At 36.5% G+C, this 21,591-nt stretch overlaps 1 protein-coding gene across 1 annotated transcript; it reads left to right on the forward strand.

Annotated features, from left to right (window-relative positions):
• Positions 1 to 6,741: 6,741 nt before the first annotated feature.
• snrpd2 (small nuclear ribonucleoprotein D2 polypeptide) lies at positions 6,742 to 15,362 on the forward strand. The gene is made up of 3 exons (XM_051724985.1): positions 6,742 to 6,874; positions 7,316 to 7,495; positions 14,821 to 15,362. Coding segments are annotated over exons 1-3 (357 nt in total). The 5' UTR covers positions 6,742 to 6,872; the 3' UTR covers positions 14,996 to 15,362.
• Positions 15,363 to 21,591: the final 6,229 nt, after the last annotated feature.

Genomic DNA, 21,591 nt, shown 5'->3' on the forward strand with positions numbered 1-21,591 from the left:
GCTGCTTTTCTTTATTATTTAGTCCAAGTCATCAATTTCAAAAACTTTTTTTTTTAAATAAAATTTCTGTTTTATAATGAAATAAATTAATATGGTGGCACAATTATATTTTTGTCTACAAAACTAATTTCAAACATTTAATCATACACCTTCAGATCAAAAGATTTTTAAGATCATGAGAAACGTTTCAGTCAAGTGTTTCAAAACTTTTGACCAGTAGTGTGTATGTGTGTGTGTATATATATATATATATATAATTTAAATTGTTTTAAAATATTGCCTTAGTCTTTCTTTACTCTTTGCCCAAACACAGAGACTACAAAAGTGCACACTGAATGAAATCCCAGATGCAGTTTATTGTGCTACTCCAATCCCAATCAATAATTACCAGAAGAAAAAAAGTGTAATTTTTACACTTTTAATTATAAAGAAGCCCGAAATTCACATGGGACTCTTATTTTGAAATGTCTGCTTTCCCAGTTGTGAGCTCACTGATGGCTGATTCGCTAAGAAAGTGTATCTGAATCAAACTGCTAACCTGAGCCCCTGGCTGCATTCCACTTCACATTTAACATCCACTCACAAACTCCCCTAAGCACTTCCCCTCGGGGGAATCCCGCAGCCATTTTTGGAAGTCCGTTCCACTTCATTAAGTGAGCAAGAAAGTTTCTACTGACAGACCCTCAACCTCTCAATTTTGACTGAGGGAGCGAGTCTACTCTGATGTACGCTTCAGGCAGCTCCATAACCCACAATGCAACTCGATTGTGACATGACAGCAGATTGCACTTCATAAACCCCACCCCCACACAACTCTAATGTATGACGGAAGTGAAGTTAGGACAATTAAGCAGTTTAGAAAAGTTATATCGAGATTTAACAGCATAAAACTTGTAGCTACCTTAAACTATCAGTTTGTCACACAGTTATAGCCTGTGTGTTCATTGTTATGTTACCATTTTCGTTTTTGTAAAGCTTGATTAATCCTTTCTAACAATTAATTCTAATAAAAAATAAAAATTAAACATATTAGATTTATACATAGGCCTCTGAAATTACAACTAAATTTTACCTTTAGTAAAATCTGTGGCTGCATCAATCTCCGAAAACATTGTTTTCACAGGTGAAAAAGTCACTTAATAATTCCACAAATTGACATCAGTCTTCAACATGCTCCAAGTGATCAAGGGTTTAGGGTGTTCCAGTTAAACCCACTGCACAGGTTTCACCAGTAGTGGGCACTCGCGCAATGTAAGCAATGACGTACATCTAAGTCCATGAGATGGAGGGAATTTAACGAGGGAAGGGCATAAAATTTTGAAGTGGAACGCAGCCCCTGAGTTCAAACCCTCAGTTCTTTTCGAGTTTTTCATGAAAAAAATCAGGTTCAGAAGAATCATTTGTTCCCGAGTCTTTTGTGCTGGGTTTGTTGTTGCTTGCGGTGCAGTGATCAATTATTTTTGGTCACATTTGCAACCATTTTCGTCACAGTCTGGAGCCCTGCAGTTGTCTTTAATTTGTAATAAATTATAGAAATACTACTGTAAAATATACTGTGAAAGTCATGCAACTAGTAACCAGGAATTTACTTTAAACTCACACTCAATTTGTTTTTATAGTGTATACAGTCTGACTGTGCTGCACGCTTCAAAATGAATGTGTGAAGCTGACCGCTCTTACATTGATAACACCTCATCATAGGCATAAGCATCACATGCACTCTGTGTTTGTATATAGATTACAGAAACCCGAGCACACATTAAGCTTGAAGCGCACAGCACATGCAGACTATATATTCATAAAATTAAATTGCAGCCTTTTGCGGTTTAATAAGCACATTTAAGCCATATTTGGCTGTGAGGATCTTTGTAGAAGAATTCTATGAATTCATTTTAATTCTAGTTTTTTTGATGATTAAATTTGTTTCAACTTTAAAATAGGAATTTGGGAAAAAATAAAATAGAAATGCATCTAAAAATGCAATCCTATTACTTTACTAATTACTTCACCAAAAAAGTAATCACATTACTAATTAATTTACTTTTAAGTTACTTCCTAAACACCATTCTCAGAAAAGTTTGTATTTTCACTCAACAAATTTAAAATAATGTCTATATTTCCTTCTTCAGCACCACTCATTACTCACTTACAATGACTCATTAGGGGCACTCGTCCTGTCACAGCTGATACAGAAATGCAAATAGACGTAAATATAAATATATTCATGTTTTGAATGCATTCTACATAAATAATTATTATAATGATTATTTTAGACATATGTGGAAGCCAAGTACTTAATTAATTTGATTGAAAGAATCTAAAATGCGTCGCTCTACTAGATTACAATAAATAATTACTTTGTAATCAGATTACACCCAACACTGATTGCTATATAAAAGCTAATTATAAGTATTATAGACTATCCCCTACCCTACCCCAAAAAGAAAACCTTTTGCATTCTTAGAATAAAACAAAAAACTAAAACAGTATTTCACCAGCTTATGCTGTGTTTTGGGTGCTGGTCCCCCAGCATTGGATGCTGGTGTCCCCACCAGGCTTTTAAACAAGCTTAGCCAGCTTTATCAGAAAGACCATACTGGTCAACCAGCTTCACCAGCACCAAACAGCACTAACCAGGAATTGCAAGCTGGTCTATTTAGCAGGGTGTTTTTATTTATTTTTACATTTTCCAACTCAGGATGTCCCCGAATGTTTCTAAAGGAACGTTTTTTCAGAGTTAGCTCACTTTTGAAGACTATTTTCAACACACACAAACACATTAAACAGCCCGAAGGAAAGTTTATGGACAAGTTTATGCTCCTTCAACAACTGTGATCATGGTTTAATTCCCTGCTTTGGTTTCTGTTTGTAAGGGGCGCTTATGAGGCTCTAAAGATGCTTGGTGTGAGTAGGAAGTGAGCTGGTGAGGTGAAAACATAAGCCGATGTACCTGAAGGACTTGAGAGCATTTCCAAATGATAGTTAAGCTTTGTAAACCAATTCCACAGACATGATCCTCAAATCTCCACATTATAGGGTGCTATTATCCCAAGCAAACTCACCACCCTGTGAAATCACATGGGTGGGATTCTGCTCCGCGGGCGCCCGCCTGTCTCTGAGCAGTAAGCCAATCCCCTGGAGTCTCAGCGCTGCACTGACACATCTTTGTCTGTTTCACAAACTCGCCCCATCATACAGCCGTCTTCCCTGTCAGTCATGACACATAACAAAGAGATGTCTGTTTGGTCTACACACCTGACCCTCTGCCCCCTAAATATTACCCCACACCACAGCTAAGAGGCCAGACACATTCTTGTGTTATCTATACATGCATACTTCAATGTGAGGCAGATCTGTAGATCAGACTGCTCCATTTCATGACGGTGAAAGATAGCAGCAAGTGGTACATACATATATATATATGTATGTATATATATATATATATATATATATATATATATACACTGTACACTCTAAAAAATGCTGGGTTAAAAATAACCCAAATTGGGTTGTTTTTAGCCCAGCCGCTGTTTAAATATGTGATAGAACACACATTGGTTTAAACTATCCCAGCATGTTGGCTTTTTCATATGCAGCAATTGGGATGTTTATTCAACCCAAATGCAGGTTACTTTTTACAGGAATGCTTGGTTAATTTGATCTCATAAGTGGGTTAATATTTTCAGATTGTTTTATGCTTAAAAAGTATTGTAAAATAAACCACACCATAAACAAATGTGTAAACATGGTAGCTTCTTTGTTTTTGGATGAATATAAATACATTCAATAAGTACATTTAAACTATTTTACAAATGTTTTAATAAACAGCATGTAGAACAATAAAATAACATTTATAATTACTGTTAAATACACTAGGCATTGAAAACATTAAACCCCCATTGCATTATTAAAAAGATAGTTCATGAAATGAAAAATCTCTCATTTACTCACCCTCATCTCAGATATGTATGACTTTCTTCTGCTTCTAAAAGTATTTGTTTTTGTTCAGAATATTTCAGCTCTGTTGGTCCATTAAATGCAAGTGAATAGTGGCCAGAACCGAAGCTCCAAAAAGTACATAAGGGCAGCATAAAAGTAATCCATATGACTCCAGTGTTTATGTCCTGTTTGGAGATTTAAAGTTCTGGCCACCATTCACTTGCATTGTATGGACCTACAGAGCTGAGATATTCTTCTAAAAATCTTCATTTGTGTTCTGCTGAAGAAAGAAAGTCATACACATCTAGGATGGCATGAGAATAAATGATGAGAGAATTTTCATTTTTGGGTGAACTATCACTTTAAATGTTACTTACAATTCTAGTGTCTATTACTAGAAAACTATTTACAGTATGTAAGGTATTAATAAAATCCATAAAATGTATTAAATTAAAATAAGAATTCAAAATGATCTATGTGCAGGCCTGTTTTGCTAAATGTAGGATGTAGGGGAATAAGGCTTTGACATCTCTGCCTGCTGGAGGTACTTCACTATATTTGTTCTTACCTACAAAAAGATGGGAAAGAAAAGCAAAATGTTAAAGAAAGATATCAACCCATAATATTAGCAGTCTAACAGTCTTAAGAATACTGGAAGCATGGTTTATAAATGTAAATGTTTCTGTGCACCAGTTTGTGATTTTTCACACAAGTGTTTGCATCACTAGTGATGGTTTTAAAGTACAAAGAAAAACTCAGACTTTGATTTGATATTCGATGGCTCATAATTTATTTATTCATTAATAGTTAGCTTATTTTTCCCGTGACCGAATACGTTTTCAATGTTTACCGTGCACACCAACCAGATCATTACCAATGCTCCACCTGGTCATCTAATGGTTAGATGGAGACATGGAGAGGCCTTCAAGCCACAGTGTCTCGCACTCACTGTGAAATTTGGAGGAGGATCGGTGATGATCTGGGGGTGCTTCAGCGAGGCTGGAATTGGGCAGATTCGTCTTTGTGAAGGACACATGAATCAAACCACGAAGAAAACTTGCTTCCTTCTGCACTGACAATGTTCCCCAACTCTGAGGATTGGTTTTTCCAGCAGGACAATGCTCCATGCCACACAGCCAGGTCAATCAAGGTGTGGATGGAGGACCACCGGATCAAGACCCTGTCATGGCCAGCCCAATCTCCAGACCTGAACCCCACTGAAAACATCTGGAATGTGATCAAGAGGAAGATGGATGGTCACAAGCCATCAAACAAAGCCAAGCTGCTTAAATTTTTGCACCAGGATTGGCATAAAGTCACCAAACAGCAATGCGAAAGACTGGTAGAAAGACTGGTTAATTTTATTAACCCTTGTGTATCAATTAAAAAAAGTAACTCAAAGGTCCTTAGAGGACAAAAATGTCTGCATCAAAAAACTGCCATAATAATATTATATTTTTAATTATTTTTTTAACCAACATCAGTCCTGACCATAACTACCAAATATTAATTCATTTTCAGGATTTTAACCCTTTAAATGCCAGTTTGTTTACATGTTGTTTTTTACAGTCACACACACAAACTTGTTTTTATATAATTGTGGGGACTCTTCCATGCATTTTATGGATTTATATAGAACCTTTTTTTTTTTCTCCCAATTTGGAATGCCCAATTCCCCTAAACCTAACCTTCACAGAAACATTTTTACATTTTCAAAAAAACATTGTTTGTGGTCACGTAGTGATTCGCCTCAGTCCGGGTGGTGGAAGACGAATCCCAGTTGCCTCCGTGTCTGAGATCGTCAACCCGTGCATCTTATCACGTGGCTTATTGAGTGTGTTGCCACGGAGACACAGCATGTGTGGAGGCACATGCCCCACCGAAAACAAACCACCAAGAATGAACCACATTATAGTGACCACGAGGAGTTTACCCCATGTGACTCTACCCTCCCTAGCAACTGGGCCAATTTGGTTGCTTAGGAGACCTGGCTGGAGTCACTCAGCATGCCCTGGGATTCAAACTAGTGAGCTAGTTAACTCTAGGGGTGGTAGCCAGTGTATTTTACCACTGAGCTACCCAGGCCCCTGGATTTATGTAGATCTAAACATTTTTACATTTTCAAAAAAACATTGTTGAGTTTGTTTAATAAGCCATTTCCCTCGCGGGGACCGCTGGCTGGGCCCCACAAGGTAGGTGATCTCAGGTTTTACTATCATTGTGGGGACATTTGGTCCCCACAATGTAGTATAAACATGTACACACACACATTTCTCAATACACACATATAAAACACACTCTGACATCCATACCAACACACATGCACAATTTTAGCTGCATCATTTATTCAACTGGCCTACAGTGCTCTAAAATACAGCAAACAGAAAATGGGAAAAGTATGTATTAACTCCATAGGCTAAACATGAGGAAAATGGCGCCATCTGGTGGAAAATATTAAACATTTTACATTTTGAAGCCAGGGCTCCGGAATGAAAGCATAATATCACAGAATTCATGATTTTATGCTTCAGCGGCACTGGGATCAAATATTTTAGTTTTAATGGGTTTCAGTGGGTCCTGTGTGTAACTATTTTGTGTACACAGTGTAATATAGATGTATTATAGGAACTGAGGTTGAAATATCAAAATTCCCACAAAAACACACACCTTTGGCAAACATTTATGCCGTTGGTGTGTGTTGCAAAATGATCGAAAAGACAAAAATGTCCCCAAGGTCGCACACGGGTTAAAAAATATATACATAAATACAACTCGGGGTTGGTGAAAGCTGATCCGGAACTTGTTCAAGACAAAGACGCCAAAGCGGCGCTGACCCGGAAGTAATTTAACGTTGTAGAAACGTGAGGCGCACTGTGAGCTATTGCTGCTTTCAGTTCATTGAAGACATCCGAGAAGACAAAACTTAGTAAAACATGTGAGTTTACTCTTCTTTACACATTACACTGATGTATGATTTAGTTCTTCTTTTCGGGAATGTAAATACCTGGTTTTTATTCAAAAAGTCTGCAGTAGAAACTCATGCTAATGTTAGCAGACACAATGAACTTATTAGAAGTCTCTTGCGACGAGAATACAAATCGAAACGTTTTTTGTTTATTTTCCTATTTGTGATCAAATTATATTTTTTTTGTGTGTTCATTATTATTGGCAGTTTGTTATGGCTATTTTGCAGGTGTACTCTTTGTTGTTTTAGAAAATGTTCAGTCAATATTCCTGAAGAACATGTAAGACCAAAATTAGCTAGATTTGTGGTTAAAATTTACTCAAAGTATTTTCGCTCAACGACGTCTTCGTATTATTATCAGTGTACATTGATCTTCATCCATCCAATCTAACAGTGCAGTTGTTGTATTAGGAGTCTGTTAAACAAGCCCAAATCTGAGATGACTCCCGAGGAGCTGCAGAAGAGAGAAGAGGAAGAGTTCAACACCGGCCCTCTGTCAGTGCTCACCCAGTCTGTGAAAAATAACACACAAGTTCTGATCAACTGCCGCAACAACAAGAAGCTACTGGGCCGAGTCAAGGCATTTGACAGGTATTCCCCTCGATTAGAAACATACTGTACGATTCATAAAGGGCGAGATCATTCAGCTTCTCTTAATCGATGAAACTGCACAACTGTTTAGGAAGTGCTAATCATATACAGCTGCCTGTGATTGAGAGATGGACAGGAGAAAAGTAATAAACATTTAAATGCTGAAAACCTGTTTCTCGAAGAAATACATTTAGATTTCTTATCATTTTTATATATATATATATATACAGGTGCATCTCAATAAATTAGAATGTCGTGGAAAAGTTCATTTATTTCAGTAATTCAACTCAAATTGTGAAACTCGTGTATTAAATAAATTCAATGCACACAGACTGAAGTAGTTTAAGTCTTTGGTTCTTTTAATTGTGATGATTTTGGCTCACATTTAACAAAAACCCACCAATTCACCATCTCAAAAAATTAGAATACATCATAAGACCAATAAAAAAAACATTTTTAGTGAATTGTTGGCCTTCTGGAAAGTATGTTCATTTACTGTATATGTACTCAGTACTTGGTAGGGGCTCCTTTTGCTTTAATTACTGCCTCAATTCGGCGTGGCATGGAGGTGATCAGTTTGTGGCACTGCTGAGGTGGTATGGAAGCCCAGGTTTCTTTGACAGTGGCCTTCAGCTCATCTGCATTTTTTGGTCTCTTGTTTCTCATTTTCCTCTTGACAATACCCCATAGATTCTCTATGGGGTTCAGGTCTGGTGAGTTTGCTGGCCAGTCAAGCACACCAACACCATGGTCATTTAACCAACTTTTGGTGCTTTTGGCAGTGTGGGCAGGCACCAAATCCTGCTGGAAAATGAAATCAGAATCTTTAAAAAGCTGGTCAGCAGAAGGAAGCATGAAGTGCTTCAAAATTTCTTGGTAAACGGGTGCAGTGACTTTGGTCTTCAAAAAACACAATGGACCAACACCAGCAGATGACATTGCACCCCAAATCATCACAGACTGTGGAAACTTAACACTAAACTTCAAGCAACTTGGGCTATGAGCTTCTCCACCCTTCCTCCAGACTCTAGGACCTTGGTTTCCAAATGAAATACAAAACTTGCTCTCATCTGAAAAGAGGACTTTGGACCACTGGGCAACAGTCCAGTTCTTCTTCTCCTTAGCCCAGGTAAGACGCCTCTGACGTTGTCTGTGGTTCAGGAGTGGCTTAACAAGAGGAATACAACAACTGTAGCCAAATTCCTTGACATGTCTGTGTGTGGTTGCTCTTGATGCCTTGACCCCAGCCTCAGTCCATTCCTTGTGAAGTTCACCCAAATTCTTGAATTGATTTTGCTTGACAATCGTAAGGCTGCGGTTCTCTCGGTTGGTTGTGCACCTTTTTCTTCCACACTTTTTCCTTCCACTCAACTTTCTGTTAACATGCTTGGATACAGCACTCTGTGAACAGCCAGCTTCTTTGGCAATGAATGTTTGTGGCTTACCCTCCTTGTGAAGGGTGTCAATGATTGTCTTCTGGACAACTGTCAGATCAGCAGTCTTCCCCATGATTGTGTAGCCTAGTGAACCAAGCTGAGAGACCATTTTGAAGGCTCAGGAAAACTTTGCAGGTGTTTTGAGTTGATTAGCTGATTGACATGTCACCATATTCTAATTTGTTGAGATAGTGAATTGGTGGGTTTTTGTTAAATGTGAGCCAAAATCATCACAATTAAAAGAACCAAAGACTTAAACTACTTCAGTCTGTGTGCATTGAATTTATTTAATACACGAGTTTCACAATTTGAGTTGAATTACTGAAATAAATGAACTTTTCCACGACATTCTAATTTATTGAGATGCACCTGTATATATACACTGGTGGCCAAAAGTTTGGAATAATGTACAGATTTTGCTCTTATGGAAAGAAATTGGTACTTTAATTCACAAAAGTGGCATTCAACTGATCACAAAGTATAGTCAGGACATTACTGGTGTAAAAAACAACACCATCACTATTTGAAAAAAGTCATTTTTGATCAAATCTAGACAGACCCCATTTCCAGCAGCCATCACTCCAAAACCTTATCCTTGAGTAATCATGCTAAATTGCTAATTTGGTACTAGAAAATCACTTGCCATTATATCAAACACAGTTGAAAGCTATTTGGTTCATTAAATGAAGCTTAACATTGTCTTTGTGTTTGTTTTTGAGTTGCCACAGTATGCAAAAGACTGGCATATCTGAAGGTCAATATTAGGTCAAAAATGGCAAAAAAGTAACAGCTTTCTCTAGAAACTCATCAGTCAATCATTATTGTGAGGAATGAAGGCTATACAATGCTTGAAATTGCCAAAAAACTGAAGATTTCATACAAAGGTGTACACTACAGTCTTCAAAGACAAAGGACAACTGGCTCTAACAAGGACAGAAAGAGATGTGGACGACCAGATGTACAACTAAACAAGAGGATAAGTACATCAGAGTCTCTAGTTTGAGAAATAGACGCCTCACATGTCCTCAGCTGACAGCTTCATTGAATTCTACCCGCTCAACACCAGTTTCATGTACAACAGTAAAGAGAAGACTCAGGGGTGCAGGCCTTATGGGAAGAATTGCAAAGAAAAAAACACTTTTGAAACAAAAACAAAAAGAAAAGATAAGAGTGGTCAAAGAAACACAGACATTGAACAACTGATAATTGGAAAAGAGTGTTATGGATCTTAACCCCATTGAGCTTTTGTGGGATCAGCTAGACTGTAAGGTGTGTGAGAAGTGCCCGACAAGACAGCCACATCTATGGCAAGTGCTACAGGAAGCGTGGGGTGAAATGTCACCTGAGTATCTGGACAAACTGACAGCTAGAATGTCAAGGATCTGCAAAGCTGTCATTGCTGCTCATGGAGGATTTTTTAATGAGAACTCTTTGAAGTAGTTTAAGAAGTTCTGAATTTTTTTTTCAAATTGTAAAAGTAATTTTTCATGTTATTAATGTCCTGACTATACATTGTGATCAGTTGAATGCCACTTTGATGAATAAAAGTACCAATTTCTTTCCATAAGAGAAAAATCTGTACATTATTCCAAACGTTTAGCCACCAGTGTGTGTGTATATATATTTATTATTGAATTGCCATTGACTAAAATAATGTACATTTTTCTGCCTAAAGATTATCCACAAAATGGAAGTTGTGGTGTAAGCAAGCTTTTAAGGATAGTGAGGGCCAATGTTTTTCCAAGAATCTGAAAGGGCCCTAGCAAATGGCACCATCCAGAGAAAACGAGTGTCCTATATTCTCCTCGAATAGAGAACAACTTAACCCTTAAATGCATACTTCAGGTCTTCAGAGACCCGGGACCTCATTCCAACCCCTGTACCTCATCCATTTTTTTTGGAGTTGTGCCCACACTTCTTTAGTATTCCTCAATCTATCTCTTATAAATACTGTGGTGCACAAAAAATGCCAAAATTGCAAAAATGGTTTGAGTACCAAATGTGTATAGGGTCTCTAGAGACCCGAGGTATATGTCTTTTTTTTTTTTTTGCACTTCTATAAATTATATTTGTTATAATTATTTCATATCTATTTAAGTTTATTATCACATGATATCTATTTATTTGTATATTTAAAGAGAAATGAGTACTATATTCATATATTCACAAATAAACACTATCACATTGACTTTCTGTGCAACAATGAATTATCAACAATGGTGAATTATCAGTATTTTATATGTGTATACACATACATAACATTCACATTATTTCTTACTCAAGGTGACACTGATGTTTCAGTGATTGATTTGATGTACATTTGACATTGCTAGCTGACATAGAAACAACATCGAAGTAAACTTATAGCAAGAACAACATGAACAGTTATTATTAAGGTGTACTACTGAAATAATGTAATTGTGCATCTGTTTAGACTCAACAAGTGCCTGAGAAAATACACATAAGTTACACGTGTAGATTGTGTTATGTGTAGCTCAATATGTGTTTGACAGCCAGTTGCATCATGAAATTTCAGTGTGAAAATAATGAATCCTGTTCTTGATTTGTCCTGATTTGTTGATTTATCTCTTTAATTTATGAAAAATAAAACATGAAAATATATCAAAATATATTTTATCATTTTCTAATGGTCTTGAAAATATTTTAAAAATGTTACACTATCTGGGCATTTTGTACATCCATTTTTGATAGATACAGGTGCATCTCAATAAATTAGAATGTCGTGAAAAAGTTCATTTATTTCAGTAATTCAACTCAAATTGTGAAACTCGTGTATTAAATAAATTCAATGCACACAGACTGAAGTAGTTTAAGTCTTTGGTTCTTTTAATTGTGATGATTTTGGCTCACATTTAACAAAAACCCACCAATTCACTATCTCAAAAAATTAGAATACATCATACGACCAATAAAAAAAACATTTTTAGTGAATTGTTGGCCTTCTGGAAAGTATGTTCATTTACTGTATATGTACTCAGTACTTGGTAGGGGCTCCTTTTGCTTTAATTACTGCCTCAATTCGGCGTGGCATGGAGGTGATCAGTTTGTGGCACTGCTGAGGTGGTATGGAAGCCCAGGTTTCTTTGACAGTGGCCTTCAGCTCATCTGCATTTTTTGGTCTCTTGTTTCTCATTTTCCTCTTGACAATACCCCATAGATTCTCTATGGGATTCAGGTGTGGTGAGTTTGCTGGTCAGTCAAGCACACCAACACCATGGTCATTTAACCAACTTTTGGTGCTTTTGGCAGTGTGGGCAGGTGCCAAATCCTGCTGGAAAATGAAATCAGCATCTTTAAAAAGCTGGTCAGCAGAAGGAAGCATGAAGTGCTCCAAAATTTCTTGGTAAACGGGTGCAGTGACTTTGGTTTTCAAAAAACACAATGGACCAACACCAGCAGATGACATTGCACCCCAAATCATCACAGACTGTGGAAACTTAACACTGGACTTCAAGCAACTTGGGCTATGAGCTTCTCCACCCTTCCTCCAGACTCTAGGACCTTGGTTTCCAAATGAAATACAAAACTTGCTCTCATCTGAAAAGAGGACTTTGGACCACTGGGCAACAGTCCAGTTCTTCTCCTCCTTAGCCCAGGTAAGACGCCTCTGACGTTGTCTGGTTCAGGAGTGGCTTAACAAGAGGAATATGACAACTGTAGCCAAATTCCTTGACACCTTGACCCCAGCCTCAGTCCATTCCTTGTGAAGTTCACCCAAATTCTTGAATCGATTTTGCTTGACAATCCTCATAAGGCTGCGGTTCTCTCGGTTGTGCATCTTTTTCTTCCACACTTTTTCCTTCCACTCAACTTTCTGTTAACATGCTTGGATACAGCACTCTGTGAACAGCCAGCTTCTTTGGCAATGAATGTTTGTGGCTTACCCTCCTTGTGAAGGGTGTCAATGATTGTCTTCTGGACAACTGTCAGATCAGCAGTCTTCCCCATGATTGTGTAGCCTAGTGAACCAAACTGAGAGACCATTTTGAAGGCTCAGGAAACCTTTGCAGGTGTTTTGAGTTGATTAGCTGATTGGCATGTCACCATATTCTAATTTTTTGAGATAGTGAATTGGTGGGTTTTTGTTAAATGTGAGCCAAAATCATCACAATTAAAAGAACCAAAGACTTAAACTACTTAAGTCTGTGTGCATTGAATTTATTTAATACACGAGTTTCACAATTTGAGTTGAATTACTGAAATAAATGAACTTTTCCACGACATTCTAATTTACTGAGATGCACCTGTATGTCAAAGTGTTTGGGAAAATTACCATGCATTTAAGGGTTAAAGGGATAGTTCACCCTAAAATGAAAATTCTCTCATTTACTCACCCTCATGCCATCCCAGATGTGTGTGACTTTCTTTCTTCAGCAGAACACAAATGAAGATTTTTAGAAGAATATTTCAGCTCTGTAGGTCCATACAATGCAAGTGAATGGTGGCCAGAACTTTCAAGCTCCAAAAATCACAAATGCAGCATAAACGTTTTCCATATGACTCCAGCGGTTAAATACATATCTTCAGAAGTGATGTGATGCACTGTAAACACTAATAGTAATCTCAAATTATAAAAAATAGTTTACTCAACTTAATCTTACATTTGTACTATTCTAACTAGTTTAAATTAAGTTACAGTTACTCTCTAAATCATAAAGTTGTCATTAATAAAAAGTGGTTCTAATTAAACATTACTTGAAATGTCACATTTTGGAATCATAACTCAAATACTTAAGTTCTTTAAAATTTGGCTTCGAGTACTACTAAGTTAAAATTACCAAGTACAAAATTGCGACTGTGTGGAATACCCATAAACCCTTGCGCTTGAATAAATTATGTTTGTTTGTCAAAACAAGGGAACTTATGTAGTTTTAATTCTTATGACTATAGTTGTTGTTTTGTTGTAGCTGGTTGATAATTGAGATTTTTGTTAAGTTACCATGAGGGTGATGAATGTTACCTCTGAAATTGGAGCCTGTTTAGTTTAAGCCATTCCTCTTTACTCAATTGTACTTTACAAAGGGCAGATTTATGTGCACTATGAAGTACTGAGTAGAGTCCAGTGTGCCATATGGCTAACTTAGAGTCTAGTCATAATTTCCCTTATCCCTCATATCTTTCCTTATAAGACATGTTATAACCCAATTTAAATAATTAAATCAAAGCAACAATACTTTAATCATAGATGAGTTAAGCTTACTTGTAACTAGTTAACATTACTTCTAAGGTCAACTAATTAGATTTTACAGTGTAGGTGTGGGTGAGAAACATCAATATTTAAGTCCTTTTTTACTATAAATCTCCACTTTAACATGCTGCTGCTTTTGTTTTTGCCAATTCGCATTCTTCATGCATATCTCCACCTACTGGACAGGAAGGAGAATTTATAGTAAAAAAGGACTTATATTGATCTGTTTCTCACACACACCTATCATATCGCTTCTAAAGATATGGATTAAACCACTGAAGTTTTATGGATTACTTTTATGCTGCCTTTATGTGCTTTATGGACCATCTGAGTTCTGCTCATCATTCACTTGCATTGTACAGACCTACAGAGCTGAAATATTCTTCTAAAAATCTTCATTTTTGTTCAGTAGATGAAAGAAAGTCGAACACATCTGGTATGGCATGAGGGTGAGTAAATGATGAATTTTCATTTTTGGGTCAACTATCCTTATAAGTAAAAAGTGGCACAGCTTTACCTTTCCCCAACACTGACTGTACAGTGAAAAATAAATCCGGTCACAAATCTTGTTCAGATACAAGAGGACTGTGTGAAAAAAAAAAAAAAAAACCATTTAATCTACAAATGTAATAATTTTCCTCAATTCAGACCCTCACTGTCTTTTTGCTCTGGATTTGCAGGCATTGTAACATGGTGCTGGAGAATGTGAAAGAAATGTGGACCGAGGTGCCCAAGAGTGGCAAAGGCAAGAAGAAGTCCAAGCCAGTCAATAAGGATCGCTACATCTCAAAGATGTTCCTTAGAGGCGATTCGGTCATCGTGGTGTTGAGGAACCCACTCATCACAGGGAAATAGACTCAACACATAACACGCCAGTTCAAGTACAGGCAATCTCCTGAGACGCTCGAATGAGAGCCGAACTCACATTGACTTCTCAGCCCGTGTTTATTAGGCAGTGCAACAAATTAAATCTTTTCCATTTATGAGACAGTACACAATTTGTCTGGTGCTGTGACAATGCAATTTTGCGGGAGAAAGTTTAAATGTTTGTCATCATCATGAGAGATTGCCTGGTCAGAGATGAAAATAATGTCCTTGTAGACTTTTTTTTTTTCTTTTGCTTGTTTTTTGTTTTGAAGTTATAAAAAAGCACTATTGTTTAGGCGCACATGAGTGAAATAGTTTTTTTTTTTTTAAATAAACTTTTGGTTATTCAAACCTCTTTGAATTTGTTATACAAAGTATTATTTATTTTTTTAAATTAACCATTTCCAGACAAAAAAACAAAAGTAAAAAGATTGATAATCCATCCAACGTTTCATGTTGCTGTTTGTCCTCTTCGCTTCCCTCTCACTGTCTGGTGTCCCCTCTCATCCCCTCCCTTCATCCGACTCTCATTTGGTAAAGTCCCCTGGCAGCAGCTTGGGTGTCAGTGTAGATTTCAGCAGGCAGCACTCAATAAGTGACAAACTGCCGTTTAAAGGTCTCTGCATTATTAATGTGACCAGATGTGCTGACTGTCACTTCACACCCCTGCCCTCCACCGTGAGCTCCACTGACCCCTCGCACTCAAAGCCTTTTAAACAGTAATTAGTCTTTACAGATATTTATTTTATTACAATGAATGCATTTAATGGTCTTTTAAAACTAGAAAGAACCCTTTGAAAAATTGGTTTATTATGTTAATATAGTAACCTAGTTTCAATTATGTGTTTTTTGTTTTTTTAAGGATATATCGACAAACGGGTTATCTCAGGACTTGACCTGAAAGGACAGTCTCAGAAAATCACTCTCAGGTTGCTTAAATATTCAGTGGGATGGTGTAAATCCAACACTATGTATCAGTTAATGTTAGTGTGTTCCAGTGGTATCATATTATATTTAAGCATTTATTTTTAATGTGGTTTAATACAAAACTGTATTAAACAAATATAAACTGACAGAAGGCTTTTAGATGTGTAAATTGTTAAACAGGGTTGGATTAAAATAATTCCGATTTATTAGTGGTATTTGCTAAATAAAGCTTTTATTGTTGCTGTTTGCTTAAGGCAAGCATCACTATTACTGTTTCCCATATATTTGGTTAGGGGTTTGCTCAAATACAAAAGTATGAAACTTCTGTAAATAACTTGTTATTTGCCGCATAGAGGAATCAAACCTCAAATTGAGTGGCTTGTTAAGGAGAGGTGTGCTATTGCTTTCTAAGCAATCATACTTTTGACAGACAGATCCCCTAGACTTATATTGAATAAGGGACCAAAGCCATAGGGGCCGTAATATCATAGATTTAGGGGTTGGGCTACTAAACGAACCACCTAACTAATACCAACATCCTGGCAATTACCCACAGCACCCAAGGATTTTATAGCAAACAGTTACAGGAAGTCACTTACAATAGAAGTGAATGGAGCCAGTCCATAAATGCTAAAAAACACAGTGTTTCAAAAGTACACTGAAAAAAAATGAGTAAGATTTATTTGTTTAATTTAAGTTTTATTAAAATTTAACAAATTTTAATGGTATTAAATTAAATCTACTTCATAGCATAATATTGATTAAAGTGAGTCAATTTCAGTTGATTCAGTAAATTTTATGAACAAATCTGATAACATACAGAGCTGCGCACACAGACCTCAACAGACCAAACATGGTAACAATCAACCAATATATTTTTTTTATAATGAATGGTTAATTTTGAGTAGAAAATAAACTTCAGACTTCACAAAATAAGAAGTTGCCAAATGTAATGACAAAATCAACAATAAAAACAGTGTAAATAAACTTGTGAAACAGTGAAACCATGCAAGCTCATTAATTATTCAAGTCAATCATTTTTATGCACATGCTGGGAACACCAGCTTCCAAAAGTGAAGTAAAATGTACTTATTTTATTTACCTGTGAAATTTCCTCAAATAGGCAAATAAATATGACAATGTTTTCTACGTTAGGACTGATACATAATGATGCATTATAAAGATAACAAACAAAAATAATGTTTACTTATAATCTAGAGCATTCATTTTTACGTTTAAATTGAGTACAAATGTATAAAGTACTTGATCTTTTCTGCTATATTTACTTTACAATATAAAGTTTTATCCAGTACCGGGAACAAATATTTGTTGTCATGACAACGCAGCTGTATTGGCTGTAACTTTACACAAAAAGGTTAGTAAGTGATTTTATCACACTAAAATCATGTTAACGTATAATGTTTACATCTTGTGGCTATACTTTTGAAACAGTGAGTAATTTAACGTTTATTGGCTGGCCCCATTCACTTCTGTATATGCCTTACTGTAACCACAATTTTTTAAATAAATTTGCTGTTGATTTAGCTTAACTTGTATTGAACCCAGAATATTCCTTTAATTGCCATACTTGGTTTATGACATTTTCCCATGCTCCTGAGTTAAAGCTTGAACCTTGGGGCATTTCTCTAGTTCTCCCTGTCCAATAGCAGGATGCATATCCTGCAATAGTCAGTAGTCTTCACCTGGGCCACTGGACCTGGATACTGCGTGTGGCAAGCTGAAGGGTTCAAATACTAGATATGACTAGGTGACACTTCTGCCCGAGATCTCATCATGAGCTGGTGTCAAACCTTTGATTTAAAGGCTTAGCTCTGTAACATTCTGGTCATGTTTAAGGTGTCCCTGTTTCCACAGCAGCTCATGTTGAAGTGTCTATTGGATCATGGTTTGTTTACACAATATGATATTAACACTTGAAGGCCAGAACATATGCATCACTCAACACTGAATTCTTAATCCTTGCATTAATTGCAAAAAGACATTAATGACCTCGTGACCTTGTTGTGTATTAGCAGTTGTGTTAGTAATAATAGTCTATCTTCTCTACTTGTTTGACAGCATATTTCTGCAGAGGAATTTTCAGATAAAGCAATGCAATGCATAAGTTATCTCAAATAACCCACACTGAAAAACGGGAAAACGCAGGTTGTCCAATTTACTAAATCATATTGTTTGTGATCTACACAAACAAATTGTGTTTCTCTTCTAAACATATTTTCTTTGCTTTTGATTAATGTAATTCTCTAAAATGTGCACTCTACTAGATTACATTATTTAGGGTGAATGTGAACCAATCAAGACATGGACAGGGGATTTGTAGTTCCCAGCCTGCTTTGCATGGGACTTGATGCAGAGAGTAAAAATGTTGAAATGAAGTGTCTTTTTAAGCAAGAGAAAAAAAGATGGAGACTTTATATCAGGGGTCGGCAACCTTTGGCACATGGAGGGGTAATCACTGGCACGTCAGCAATGGTGAGAGAGTAGACTGTTTTATGTATATAAATTCCACACCTGCATTCCAATCTTCATCTTGATGTAATCCTTTCTCATGATCATGCAGTGTGTTTTCATGAGCTGAATGGGAGTCTAAATAAAATGTTAAAATGTGACGAGACTGCAATATACCAAACAGACTCGTGCAGCACGTGCAAGACATTCGCTCATCACGAGCTGGCAGCCCTTCACTTTCAGTCAATCGCAAGAGTCTTGTCACACTTTAATAGTGTTTAGTCTCCCATTCAGCTGATGAAAACACGCTGCGTAGATGTATATTGGAATGCAGGTGTGAAAAACGTCATATAAATTAAATGGCCTGCTCTCACTTTAAGAACAAGCGGTGCAACCAAATTAAGCACTGACTTAGTTACAAACTAACTAGTAGTTACTAAGCCCTTAGTGTGAACTTTACATCCCAATTTAAGTGAGACCTTACGCACAGCTGGTGCAACCCTACTCTGGAAAATAAAAAATGGCACTCCATGTCAAAAAGGTTGCCGACCCCTGCTTTTTAGTGTTTAATGTTGTTGTTTTGGGAGTTAGAACCGATTCTGTTATGCTGGTTTAAAATTCTGGTGAAGAGTGGTGCTTTTGCAACAACATGTTTACTCATTACTACTTAGCATTTAGCATGCTAATATATGCTATTGCTAGCTAAAGTTAGCTAACTTTCATAACTTCACAACATCAATCAGTACTGACAAAAAAATACTGGGTAACTACTTAATATGGGTTAAGGTTAGGGTTAGGTTTAGGGTTAGTAGTAATTACTATAGTTGTAATTATATGGTACATAAATGTAGAACAGTACTGTAAAATAAAGTGCTACCTAGTGAACTTTTGGAAAATTCTCTATTGTGAGGTTTAGAATTTAGCACAATTTAAAGCAGATCATTGATGGCCCAGTTAAAAAAAAAAAAGATTTAACCCAGAAATAGAGTGCTTATTATGGCACTGCAGTATTACTATGTTAGTCCTCTTGTTTGAGCTAAATTAGCCTAAAAATCATATTTTACATGTTAAATACGTTAAATATGTTAATTCTGTTTTAGGAATAGTTCACCATGGTAATTAACCATAGCTTCTGCCAAAACACCACAGTCAATACAGTTATTCTTAGGGAAGAGAAAATGTATTTTTGATTTATATTTTCACATTTATTTCTTTTCATTTTTTCCCTAACAAGCCTACCAGATGGTTTTGGCATAAGAGACCACCATGTTTTACAATGAAACTTTTCATTTTTGCAGTCCTGTTTATCCAAACATCAATGAGTATTAGCATTTATGAAATCTGTGACGTTTTAGGTGGGCTATTAGTTGGTTTGTCTCACTCTAAAACATTCAGTCCTGTTTGATACAATTACAGAAATGGGTAAGAATAGTATTATATTTTCAAAATATGATTAAAAGTATGAAAATGAATTTAAAGTAGCTGTTAGCGAGTGTAAGCTAAGTTACCTCAGCAATATATCTCACTGAACAATAATACTGTTAGACATCCTGTTGATTTCTTGACACCGTTTAACTTTATAATCCGAAATTATAACTGGAATTATAGCATAAGCATAACATATTCTTTTTTTTTTTTTTTTTTTTAACGTTACAGATTTTTAAAAGGCACCGCATCACAGGAATGACACTAATTGAGCCCATTTCAGCTTTCCTTCTTTTTCTTTCAGTGTTTGAAATGAACTTGAATAAGTTTGTTCGGGGTGACTGCTCTTGGCAGGAAAGCGGTATGTTTTATTCAGCACGCTGAGGTGATAAGAGGGGAAGTGTGATTATGATAGCGATCGGTCACGCGTCGATACTCAGTCTCCCTCGCGCGCGCAACTCGATACTGTCGCCCAGTCATCGATTGCGCGCGCGGTAACTCGAAACGCCGCAGTTTGTTTCCAAGCAGCTCCGCTGCCGCGAGATCAGATGCGCACATGGTAACCAAAGGGGGACAGAACAGTTCAGAGATGCACAAACTGCGCTTGAACTGTGCTGTCACCCTTTGGGTGCCCGGTGCCGCTTTGTGCGCACTTGATCTCGCGCACTCACTGTTTGTCACCTTGGTTATTCCTGCTGTGTGGCCTAGCTACCTTTGAAACTCTGTAAGCAGGAGCTGTCAGTAAGTAGCTCGCAGAGACCCAACACTCACAGTGCAGTATTAATATATATTACAGTATATATTAATATATAAGTATGATATAATGTTAATATATGCGTATTATTTACTTTTAATAGCCTATTTGTTGTATTTTAAATATTCAAGTATTGCAAAATTTGCTGCAAAAATGAAGGGCATCTTGTGGAGCACTTGCTTTTGTTTCACACATGACAATAAAAGACTGAACACAAGCTGGTCCTATATAAATTATTTAATCAATTACAGTAATGACAATTGTGCATGTGCACAATTTTGTTTTTTACTTTGTGCTTGTGCATTGTGGGATTTAAATGTATCCATGTGGCTCGAGTAGTTTGACTACGTCCACCAAAATTTGTTCAAATCCATTTCATGATTCAGTGACCATTTTTGCTGATGCCAGAAGGTTTGAAATGAGTGTCTTGTGTGAAATGAGTTATTTTTAATATCTACAGACCTAAAAAGAGATTTTAGTAGAGGTTTTAAGCATTATAAGAACAAAGCAAATCTATAATTTCCCTACAGTTTGTGAGCTGTTGAGCATGACTTTTATCAAAACACAACAATAATAGTCTTATAATAATTATGAGTTTCAATATCGTCCATAGGTTTTCATGTATAAAAGAGCATGTCTACATATCTATTCACTTCAGTAAAATTCATGTGTTCTAAGAACACAGCAGATCTATCTATTTTCCTTCAGTTTGTGAGCTGCACACCAACATAGAGGTAAAAAACAGGAGCTGATATTAAAAATAGCTTTACACATTTAACACAGATCTAGTAATCTGCTTAAATTGGCAAAATCAACAGATCAAACTATTACCTCACAAACATAATGTAAAAAGCATAACTTAATAAAGACTCAGGTGCTGATATAAACTCCACTTACAATGTGTGCTTAAAAGAAGGATTGTCCTTTTTTTCTTCTGCAGTGCATTTCACGTAATGCTGCCAATCAAGAATGATATGTTGATAAATAACTTTCATTTGTGTGTTCCTCA

The sequence above is a fragment of the Myxocyprinus asiaticus genome, chromosome 18 (genome assembly GCF_019703515.2).
Source record: "Myxocyprinus asiaticus isolate MX2 ecotype Aquarium Trade chromosome 18, UBuf_Myxa_2, whole genome shotgun sequence".
Taxonomy (NCBI): domain Eukaryota; kingdom Metazoa; phylum Chordata; class Actinopteri; order Cypriniformes; family Catostomidae; genus Myxocyprinus; species Myxocyprinus asiaticus.

Excerpts from the sequence above, each read along its gene's own strand:
- snrpd2 (XM_051724985.1), top strand. Across the intron at positions 7,496-14,820 it reads CGAGTCAAGGCATTTGACAG|GCATTGTAACATGGTGCTGG; the intron begins GTATTCCCCTCG and ends CTGGATTTGCAG.